Below are 11,172 nucleotides of genomic sequence, written 5' to 3'. Positions count from 1 at the left end.
TAAAGAAAATAAAGTTTCTGAAGTTACATCTTCAGAACATCATTTTACATCGTTTTATTTATTTAAATGTATTTATTTAATAGACATACATTGACAATTAAAACATCATTGAACTCTGCTACATCAATGTTATTCACATTTATTTGTTTAGTAAAATCAAGAGCACCAAAATCAACAAACCTTGTTTTTTAACCCACACACTCGTAGCAGTGATTTGAGGACAGACAACCAATCACAGCAGTGTTGTTAGCAGAGGCTCAGGGTCAGTGTCCTCCTTGTTGAGGAGAGCTCTCATCCAGCAAAGGAGTTTGTAGGAATCCCCTTTGCTCCTAAACCTGTCACCTGCATGGCATAAACACACACCAGACTCACTGACACTCAATCTTATCTTCACAAAAGCCTGAATGCAAAAACATGACACGAAAGGCCACACACGCACGCACGCACCTTAAAGACGCAGCCAGCCTGTGGCTGCTTGGCCAAGTCCGACTCGTCCATGCCCAGGTAGGCAGAGGTCACGTAGAGGTCAGAGTAGTTTCTGCCCCCGAAACAGCAGGAGGTGGTCTTCTGAACCGGAAGCTTCACCGTCTGCAAACGCACGCCTGGGGGGAGGGGTCAGGAAGTTACAATCTCACTGACACACACATTACATTACACATTACGTCATTTAGCAGATGCTCTCAGGGACATTCTCCCCGAGGCAAGTAGGGTGAAGAGCCTTGCCTAAGGACACAAAGTCATGTGCACCGGCCGGGAATCGAACTGGCAACCTTCAGATTACTAGCTCGATGCACTACCCGCTCAGCCACCTGACACACACACAGGTTTGTCCTTGGTTCTGACGTGGACTGAAACACACACCTGTGTGAGGGTCTATGTGGATCACCCGTCCTCCGTTGTAGCACGCCACCCACAGCCTCCCATCTGAGTCTATACACATGCCGTCAGGGACGCCCTCGTCCTGCTCCAACCTGTACACCATCCTCCAGTTACCTGCACACACACACACTCAATCCCAGAACCATGTATAACAATGGGGCTGCAGTCAAATCTGCTACAATGATTAGGCAGTGTGTGTGTGTGTAGGTGTGTAGATCACTCACTCAATGCCCCAGTGTTGATGTCGTAGTCAAAGGCCTCCACTGTATAGGTGAGGCTGTCAATGTAGTAGAAGGTTCTGTGGTCCAGGGACCAGTCCAGCCCGTTGGAGATGTCCACCTGGCTGAAGTGTTTGACCACACTGAGGTCAGTGTGGAGCGAGAACAGAGAACCCTGCTTGGGTTCTAGAACCGCTGGACGTTCCTCTAACGCCATGGTACCTAGGTACATGGAACATCACAGAATATTCGAGTTAGTCACAGAGGACAACTCCAGTACATTTCTACTTTAAGGAGCCAGGTGGAATACCTTTACATTATGCAGAAAACATCTGCTTGTATCTTGAGTACACATTCACAATCGATTGATTGATTGATTGCTGCCTACCTGCAAAGAGGCGTCCTGCAGGGTCCACCTTGCCGTCGTTGAAGCGGTTGTTGGGCTTGTCTGCGTCGATGTGAGCGATGGTGGTGATGGTCTGAGAGGCCCAGTCCACCGCCGCAAAACGAGTGCCCTCCCCGATCACATACCCGCCAGACCTCCGAGGAACAGCACAGCCCACAAACTTGTCTGAGGAAAGACAAAGAGTGTATGTGTGTGTGTGACAGGGTGTGGATAGTGTGGTGGTGGGACAGTGTGTGTGTGTGTGTGTGTGACAGGGTGTGGATAGTGTGGTGGTGGGACAGTGTGTGTGTGTGTGACAGGGTGTGGATAGTGAGGTGGTGGGACAGTGTGTGTGTGTGTGACAGGGTGTGGATTGTGTGGTGGTGGGACAGTGTGTGTGTGTGTGTGACAGGGTGTGGCTAGTGTGGTGGTGGGACAGTGTGTGTGTGTGTGACAGGGTGTGGATAATGTGGTGGAGGGACAGAGTGTGAGGGGGAAATTATGTGGAGAACTTAAGTTAGTATGAAAGGCAAGTTCCCTGTTGACCCCCACTACAATCTTTTTTTTTCTCCACCCATTGAATGCATCTCTTATCCAAAACATGTCTGTAGGACTCTGGTGTTACACTACTTCCAGAAGACCCATGAAGTATTTCAGCCAATTATTCTCTGCAATGTTAAGATGTAGGGTGACTAAAAAATCAATAAATTGATCTTGACATGAATCAATTTATGACCCATTTGGGCTGGCAGATTGCCCCAAGGCCTCGCACCTGATTGGTTTATTAAGTCATGGCCTACTTGTGATTGGTTCACCTGTTGTCATAGTCTGTATCTGATTGGTTGCAGGGTTCCACCTATGTATCTTCTGCCCGGATATATCCACGTACAGCAAGGTCTCATCCTTCTCCTCCCACACTGGACCCTCTCCAATAGCGTTCTTCTCCTTTATCACGCATTCCACTTTTATAGACATCACTCTGTACTTATGGGCGACATTGTTGGTATAAACTTAAGGCACAATACTGCCTTTCATGTAGGGTTAACAGTGAGACAACGGAGACATGTTTACTATGAAAACAAGCGCAAGCGTGATCACAGCTAACGTAAAGTAGGTAAACATTTCGGCCGAATATAAATATCTGAAATTATCATGAAGTGTAAACACCAATTACTGTACTTAAAAGTCCAAACTGCTTGGAACTTGGAATAAGCAATGGCGCCTTTTTCACAGACTTCTGCAAACATGCAACTTTGTTCCCACGCAGCAACATTAAACTTTCAGCAAGAAACAATTCTCCATTTTCACTATTCTGGTTAGCAAAGCCTTTGCAGAAAACGTACCTGATCCGGAACTATAGAGAAGTCGTGTCTTTATTTTCTCGCCAGACTCGTTTTTTTGTTCCAAACCATGTGACAGCGCCGCGGCTTCCCTGTGATCAGCAGTTCCTCTCCCATTGAGTGGGAAAGGCAAACTCAGCATTTGCAATATGGCAGGGTTCACACTGGTAGAAATTGTTGTATTACAGGAAGTCCATTGTTATAAAAGTTGAAAAAAAAAAAAGATGACATATTTTATAAGTCAGAAATGTGCTATCATTAACATAATTTAATGTCACATAATAACATATTCTTAAAAAACAAACAAAAACAAATGGCCATATTTCGATTGCCACCCCGTTTTCTCTCTTTCACCTCTGAGTGAGAAGGGTGTATTACACTCACTCAATGGATTCAGAGTAATAGTTATATGTGAATTCCCGGATAATCCACCCACCACCATCACCAGAAAATGTGTCTAACAAAACATTTAAACAATTATTTTGAGAACAAGCTGAATATTGTCTTCTTATAGGCTTTTCTGTCAGTGTGTCCAATTGTATGTCCTTCTTTTGTCAAACAATCTTTTCCCAAATGTGATGAGGGCCCAAGTGTACTAGTTAATGTGGAGTACGTCAAGTGCGGTTAATGTCGACAGGGGTCACTATTTGACAGCGGTGGCTCCAGTGCGGCTGGCAAGTTGTTTTTAAAGCAGGTCACTTTTTAGCGGCGGTGGCTCTGGCACGGTTGAGCTTTTCGACAAGGGCTCTGTCTGTGGTTGGAGAACAGCGGGAGAGGACTGTGTTGATCTCTCCCTCACTACGTCTCTCTATGGCTGCCTCTGCTGCCCCCTCCAGGTCCCTGAGAGAGAGGGGGAGGGCAAGGAAGAGGAGAAGGGGGGTAGTAGAGAGGACAGGGAGGAGGAGATGGAGATGGAGGAAGGAGGAGGAGAATGGTACGATGTAGAGAGTGAGGGAAGAACAAGCGAGCGGGAAAACGGGTAGCAGGATAAAGACAGTGAGACTTGTCACAACGGTAAATGTGAAATGTAACTATACTAACAATATTACAGGAAGTAAGAGATGCTACTATGAAGAGCCCTCTTTAAGTCCTCCACTCACCCTACTGACAGGTGAGCTTTGACCTTCTGTTCCGGCGTCACCTTGGAGACGTACTTCTTGGCCTCGTGCCTGTTGTGGTGTTTCATACACACCTCCACAAACGGCTGGAGGACGAATGGGAAAAGAGAGAAGAGGTAAGAAAGGAGACTGGAGTGAATGGAGACTTTAGATGAGAAAATGACTCTGTAGAGAATTCCCACCAGGTAGCCTATAGGAGACTTTTTGCTTTTGGCGAATTTCTCAAGCTCCTCCCAGTCTTCCTTCTCTGCCAGGGCCTTCAACTTCAGCCACCAATACCTGCCCACAGTGACATCATCAACACAGGACTAACACAGTGACATCATCAGCATGCAACTACAATAAATAAAATAAAAAGATAAACAATCTTGTAATGACTGAGGCTTGATCGGTGGGATCACACACACACACCTCTTGTCGGGCACCCGGAAGTCTCTGTAGAGCTGCTCGGCCTGCTTGTGCAGGTTGGAGGCCAGCAGGCCCTCCAGGGTCTCCTGGACAGACAGGCCCAGCAGAGCCTCCCCCTTCTCCTCATCCAGACGCCGCTGCAAACGGAGCAGCTTCATCTCCTCCTCCGTCGCCTGGGGGGAGTGGGGGGGGGGGGGGGGGAGAGATGGAGGAAAGGAGGGATGGAGTAAAGACCTTTGCACGCTGAGTTGGAAATTCGTGTCCGAAATGTTTGCACGTAAAAAAATAAATATGACCTCACGTCAGTATGTCAATGTGTGTGTGTGTGTCACCTTGGCAGCAAACTCATTCTTGGCTTTGTTGTACTCGTCCACAGCACTCTGCAGCAGAGAGAAGCGAGCCTCCAGCCTCTACACACACACACACACACACACAAAACAAGGAATGTTACACCCTACCTTGTTACAGACTATCATTTTTGCTTAAAATGTGTGTGCCTGTCTGTGAGTAAAGGTTGTGGTGGTGTGTGAGGTGTGTGTACCTTCTCCTTGTAGCTGGCCTTCACATACAGGTTCCCCAGCTCTTGGTGGTCGTCATCCTGGTTGAAGAGGTCCTTTAGAGTGTCCTGCTCCTGGTGCTTACAGAACTGACACACACACACACACATCATAACCAATACAGTATGCTTCACCATCGACGGAGGTAACACAAATGTGTGTGTAGGGGTATGTGTGTGCGATGGTACCTGTCTGTAGAGACTGAGGGCGACCGGTTGATTCCGGAGGGTCATGAAGAAATCTCCTCTGTTCATCTCGTTCTTCAGGTATGTGACCACTGTGTAAACTAACACAGACTCACCCACATCAGTATTTGCTCAGTATAGCATGCTCATTGGTGCTAATCTGATCAAACAATGGCATGAGTGAGAGATGGATTGAATAACATGTATATGTTTGTGTGTGTGTACCCAGGTCTGTGTCTCCACTCTCGATAGCCTTGCTGAGAGCCAACTGGCTCCTCTTCATTTTCAGCAGCAGAGGAACCTGCTCTCCTGACCGTGGCTCAAACTCCAACAACTACAGTACAGAGGGAGGGAGGGAGTCTGTGTGTGTCAGGTCCGTTTGTTCCTATTGACTGTTTCTCATGATTTAAAGTAATCAGTGGCTGTGTCACAATACCTTAATTATGTGTGTGTGTGTGCGTATGTGTGTGAGTACACACCTTAATGGCCAGCTCCGTCCTGCCACACTCGTAGGCCCTGGTGGCGATCTCAGAGTAGGAGATTCCTGCAGCCTCGGCCAGCTTCACACTCACAGCACGCGCTATGACATCATCAGCCTCCTCCTTCTGCTGGACCTGACACGCAAGCAACAAGATGTAGACTTTTAATAACCACAAGTAGCAAAAGACAGCAGAAACCACACACACACACACACACACACAGAGAGAAACACACACCTTGCAGCACGCCCAGTGCTTGAGTACTCTGCTGACACCTTGGTACTCTGGAGTCTTCAGGTAGCGACAGATCTCAATAGCCAGAGGATACAGCTTACGGTACACTAACCTGCACACACACACACACACAGTTAACACACACACAGACAACACAACCCCACACTCCAACATGCACACACAGGTACATGACAAAGACATTGTGATCTCTTACCTGTCAATGAGGACCTGAACTGTCATCTGTTTGTATCTGTGGAGGCTGTTACGGATTATGGCAAATGTGTGTGTGTGTTAAACGCAAAGGAGTGTGTGTGTGTGTCTGTGTTGGATAGAAAGGATGCTGTGTGGGTGTGGGTGTGTTAACCAGGAAGGATACTGTGAGTGGGTGAGGGGGATTGCCACGTTGTAGTCTCTGACAGCGTTGAGCACTCGCAGATCTTTGCACATGCTGACAAAGTGATCTGGAGGGAAGTTACTGAGGAAGCACTTCCCAAACGAGGCAGCCTGGAGGAGGGAGGGGGGAGGACATACGCTTTATACTGACAGTGTTATATAAGCGCTAGAAAAGAGAGGAAGGGAAACCGGGAAAGATATATCGAGAGATGGAGAAAGGGTGAGGTATGAGTGAAGTATGAGAGATGGAGAACATGTTTGACAGAGTGAGACAGAGAGGGATGGAGGTCGAAAGAGGGAGAGAGAGGGAGAGACAGACAGACAGACAGACAGACAGACAGACAGACAGACAGACAGACAGACAGACAGACAGAGAGAGAGAGAGAGAGAGAGAGAAACCGAAAGACAGACAGAGCCAGTCTCTCACCCTCAGCAGTGTTTTCTGGGTCTCTGGTTCATGTTCGTACCCGGCTGCCTCGACACACTGTCTCACCGCCTCTCCCAGCACACTCTGCTCCTTGATCTCCCTCAGGTACTCATCTGCCTTCTGGCTGGACTTCTGCAGCACACACATTATACACACACACACTTATTGTAGCAATCCTTATTTTATCTGTGGTTTTCAGCCATCTAACTCCCACACACACATACACACATACACACACACATACACACACACCTCGTACTCCTTGTGTGCCTCCAGCAGCAGGGCTCCAGGAGCCATGGAGGCGATCTTGAAGATGTCCTCGCAGGCTGCAGGCACTTCCTGTAGCAGCTCGTGTCTGGCCCCGCCCACCAGCCTCACCCCGTCCAGCTCAGCCACCAACACACACTCCTCCTCCAGGGAGTATCTGCACCACGGGTCAGGGGCCAAACACACACGGAGAGGGGCTCCCATACGCATGTTCACACATACAAAAAATGCCATGCACACAAACAGGAGCACACACAGCTCTCTTGAAGGCCATAGGGCACACACAGCTTGTGTCATGAGGCGTGTCTGTGCTGAAGGATACTGGATGGTGTCTTTACACTCCCCGGCCACTAGGAGGAGCCGGTCCCACATGATGACCACTGAAGCCTGCCGGCTCTTGGGCCTCCGACACCTACAAACACACACCCACACACACACACTCAAAACAGTTAGTAATTTGAGATACACATACACACTTTCACACACAGACACACACACACACACAGAACTTAACCTACCAGACCATCTGTTTTGGGGGTGTCCTGACTTTAGTCTCCACTTCACTGATCTTGTTCTAAGGCCCAACAGCAGGACATTAGACACTAAACATTAGTAATACCATCCCTCCAACACATACTGAACCCCCTCTCCATGGTAAGGAGCAGGGCTGCTGGTGTGCTTGAGACATAAGGACTTACCTTCAGGTTGGAGCTTCCCATCCACACGTGTCCAGAGTCAGTGAAGAGAGCCAGGTACTTGTAGCTGAAGGACACCGCCATGTGAATGATGCTGCTGGCCTGAGGAGAGAGGCCTGGCGGGGTCTGATACACACACACACACACACACACATAGTTTAAGCTAGAGGGGTTGGAATATACCATTTCCAGAATGTGTGGTTACAGTGTGTGTGTGTGCGTCTGTGTGTGTCTGTGTGTCTGTGTGTGTGCGTCTGTGTGTGTGCGTCTGTGTGTGTGCGTCTGTGTGTGTGTGCGTCTGTGTGTGCGTCTGTGTGTGTGCGTCTGTGTGTGTCTGTGTGTGCGTCTGTGTGTGTGCGTCTGTGTGTGTGTGTGTGTGTGTGTGTGCGTCTCACCACAGCGGTGCAGGCTGTGTTGTCCAGTATGTATAGATCAGCCCCGTTGGCCAGCAGCACTTTGCTCTGTCTGTCCTGAGTCAGCACCGCCCAACAGGAAGGCTTCCCCTGGAGGCCTGGTGGTATACGTCAATTAAAACAATGTGCCTGCACAACCACACACGCACACACACGTGTGCACACACACCCACACACATACCTGGAACTTCAGGGAGCCGCCGCAACTTCAGGTCGTCGATGTTCGTTGCCAGGGTGAACCGTGAGGACCCCGTTACTATGGCAACGCCGGTTCCATAAGGCGAGTGGAACACCTTGGACTCCAGAACCTGGTACTGGTTCACCTCCTAGAACAGGGAACATAGGAGAAGCCTGACCACCAACTTGCTACTTACTAGCTCACTACTGATTAGCTAATAGTGTTCAACTTCCTAGATTGCTCTTTACTAATTACTATAATCCCACTTATTATCTTACTACTACTAGCTTACTGCTTTCTAACTCGGTAGCTACCAACTACAAGTTTAATGACTAATTAGGTAACTAACTTACTACCGTTCATTGCCCATTTGTACGTTCATTAGCTGGACTCACGCTGCCCATGCTGAAATGTCTCTTGAAGGTTCCGAAGAGGTCGTATACGAGGACGGTTCCGTCCTCCTGCATGCACAGCAGGTCATCACACACAGTCCAGCCCAGCTGGCACACCGGCCCACTCTTCCACTGCAGACAGGAGGAGAGGGGTCAGCCTAGTGTGTGTGTGTGTGTGTGTGTCTGTGTGGGTGTGTAGACAGAAATGATGTGTGTAGGATGGTGTAGTAGAGAAAGAAAAGTAAATATAGACAGTAGAGTGTATGTGTGTGTATGTGTGTGTGACTGTGTGTGTGTGAATGTGTACCGGGAAGCTGGCCATGGAGGAGCCTGATGAGGAGTAGATCTCCAGTTGAGGACGGGAGCTGGGAGAACGTCTCTGGGGTGCCTTCAGCAGGGCTGGAACAGGAGAGGGGGAGGTGACCAAACGAGGAGAGATGCACAGTAAAGGAGAGCATCATTGCTCCTAAAGAGAAGGGTAATTTTAATAAGTCTGACATCTGAAAGATTACTAATATTGTGTACATAACTACTGTGTGGGTGCTACTCACCTATTGGTCCTCCGTAAGGGGCAGCTGCCACTAGGCAGTCCTTCAAGCCATCCCGCAAACTCCATCCCATCTCATACAGCTCGATTTTCCTGTCAGTCACGCACACAAACACACACACGTGCAGACAGTTAAGTTGATTTGATTCAGAAAGTGTGTAGCTAGCGCCACATTAAATTAAGCTGTGAATAAGAAATGCATCATATGCACCTAATACATCAGTACATGTCTAATAACATAATTATTTCTTATATAAAACTTAGCATCCTCTCGAAGGGTTATGGTAGCTGCCTACAGTAGTTAGGAGTGGCACCTGCTTTAGAAGACGAGCAACTGACCGTTACTGTAGCAAGCTAACCAACTAGCTTCATTTGTAAACTTGTTGACTTGCAGTACTGTAAGCAAACGTTTTAGCGTTCGTTTCAAATTGGTTCAACCTATTACTTTATTAACGTTCAAACATGGTTGCCAAGTGCCTTTCATATTGTACAGTGTTTATGTTGACGATTTAGGCTTCCATGATTTCGAATGAGGCTACGGTAGCCTTGTGGATGGCTGTCATGTGATGTGGTGAGCAAGCAAGCCAGTCATGGAATGCTAACGCTAGCATTTAATAATATATTTAGGCTAGACAATCAGCTTAACGCAATAACGTTCGTAATTCAAACCTGTAAAACGCCTCCCCGAGCGGATTCCAGTTTGCTGTTATGAACGCCATGGTTTGGCTCCACACACCGTTGTGTGGGGTGTTTATTTCTCTGTGTTGCTGTTTCTAGACAGCTAGAGCTAGCTCGTTCATCACTTACTCCATAGAATGTCTCTGCTTGTTCCTTGTTTTCTTCCTCTGTTGCGGCTGCGGTAGCAAATGTGGCTCTGCACATTTCTGCCCCCCTCTGGTAGACAAGGGTAAGTCCACTGTCCCATGAAAAACGGTGACAAAAACTTTTTCTTGTAAAAATACTTACATTTAGTCATTTAGCAGACGCGCTTATCCAGAGCGACTTACAGTAAGTACAGGGACATTCTCCCCTAGGCAAGTAGGGTGAAGTGCCTTGCCCAAGAACACAACAACATGTGCACCAGCCGGGAATCGAACTGGCAACCTTCAGATAACTAGCCCGATGCTTTACCCGCTCAATCACCTGACTCCCGACTTCTGAGTATTTAGACTTTTTTGGACGCTGGTAATGACGTAGGTCATGCATATGACGATATATAATTAACTTTTTAAATTACGTTTTATGTGAAGCCAAAAACAAATTTGTTAATTTCTAGGTTTGTTTACAACAATTTTACATAGAATTTCCATCCAATCTATTGTATTCTATCCTATTGTAGCCTAATGCCACTCTGACACCATTGCGAGCGGGATATTGACGCATAGAAAACTCTCTGAGATCAGATGTTATTTAATCTAATAAACCTCAGACACAACGCAGGCGGTCACATGCATCCTCTTACCTCAGGCACATTCTGATACACACAGACTGTATGCGCACGCACACTAGGCGCACGCGTGAAACCAAGCACAAACATGTTTGCATAAATACACTGAATGGTCCTCCCTGAAGATAGTAAAAGTCCAATATAACCAATCCAATATAATAAAGAGAAAGAGAGGGAGGGAGTGAATGAGAGAACTGTAGAGCGGGGGATGGAAGGAGGAAGGAAGCAGAAAAAGAGTGCTCGTAGATAGCAGAGGAACTGCCGCTGACTGGCGCTTGCGTGTGCGTGTGAGCATCTCTCAGAAATCAGATTACCTGGTTGTTGGGTTTGCCTTCCACACACATGTACATAGTGTGTGTGTGTGTGCTTACAATCCTTCCTCTGTGTAAAGATTGGAACAAATGAGTAACACCGCGGGTTACTGATGACCCTAATCAGCCAATGAAAGGTTTAGGGCGAGTCACATGGGGAGCAGCATTTTCCCTTTAGGCCACTTTTGAACAAGCAACACTTTACCATGCCAATAGTCCAGAGAACTTGTCTTCTTTGCTTTTGAAAATTGTATTCCATTATGCAAATTATTATTTTGCTGAAGACAGTTTAGGAAGGT

At 47.5% G+C, this 11,172-nt stretch overlaps 2 protein-coding genes across 5 annotated transcripts; both read right to left on the bottom strand.

Moving 5' to 3' along the window:
- Positions 1 to 39: 39 nt before the first annotated feature.
- Positions 40 to 2,971, bottom strand: rgn (regucalcin). Of its 4 annotated transcripts, none has more exons than XM_047031208.1 (7): positions 2,826 to 2,971; positions 2,283 to 2,466; positions 1,486 to 1,668; positions 1,104 to 1,319; positions 862 to 993; positions 448 to 602; positions 40 to 342 (listed from the first exon to the last, which is right to left on the bottom strand). In XM_047031208.1, exons 2-7 carry the CDS (start codon positions 2,455 to 2,457, stop codon positions 292 to 294), a joined length of 912 nt encoding a protein of 303 aa, XP_046887164.1. In that variant the 5' UTR covers positions 2,458 to 2,466; positions 2,826 to 2,971; the 3' UTR covers positions 40 to 291. The 4 variants fall into 4 exon arrangements, with proteins under 4 accessions (XP_046887164.1, XP_046887166.1, XP_046887165.1 ...); XM_047031210.1 differs by having other exon boundaries at positions 2,298 to 2,466; XM_047031209.1 differs by having other exon boundaries at positions 2,283 to 2,461.
- Positions 2,972 to 3,054: 83 nt separating this feature from the next.
- Positions 3,055 to 9,965, bottom strand: vps16 (VPS16 core subunit of CORVET and HOPS complexes). Its single transcript, XM_047031207.1, has 23 exons — positions 9,785 to 9,965; positions 9,120 to 9,208; positions 8,876 to 8,967; positions 8,572 to 8,700; positions 8,180 to 8,324; positions 7,981 to 8,096; positions 7,589 to 7,711; positions 7,409 to 7,464; positions 7,213 to 7,302; positions 6,876 to 7,047; positions 6,624 to 6,755; positions 6,180 to 6,307; positions 6,018 to 6,053; positions 5,807 to 5,915; positions 5,570 to 5,704; positions 5,316 to 5,424; positions 5,094 to 5,191; positions 4,890 to 4,994; positions 4,681 to 4,758; positions 4,352 to 4,521; positions 4,123 to 4,219; positions 3,923 to 4,026; positions 3,055 to 3,662 (listed from the first exon to the last, which is right to left on the bottom strand). Exons 1-23 carry the CDS (start codon positions 9,832 to 9,834, stop codon positions 3,518 to 3,520), a joined length of 2,508 nt encoding a protein of 835 aa, XP_046887163.1. The 5' UTR covers positions 9,835 to 9,965; the 3' UTR covers positions 3,055 to 3,517.
- Between the last annotated feature and the right edge of the window lie 1,207 nt (positions 9,966 to 11,172).

The sequence above is a fragment of the Hypomesus transpacificus genome, chromosome 12 (genome assembly GCF_021917145.1).
Source record: "Hypomesus transpacificus isolate Combined female chromosome 12, fHypTra1, whole genome shotgun sequence".
Lineage (NCBI taxonomy): Eukaryota > Metazoa > Chordata > Actinopteri > Osmeriformes > Osmeridae > Hypomesus > Hypomesus transpacificus.
Note: the sequence above shows the minus strand (reverse complement) of the source record. Positions and strands in the feature narration are given on the sequence as shown.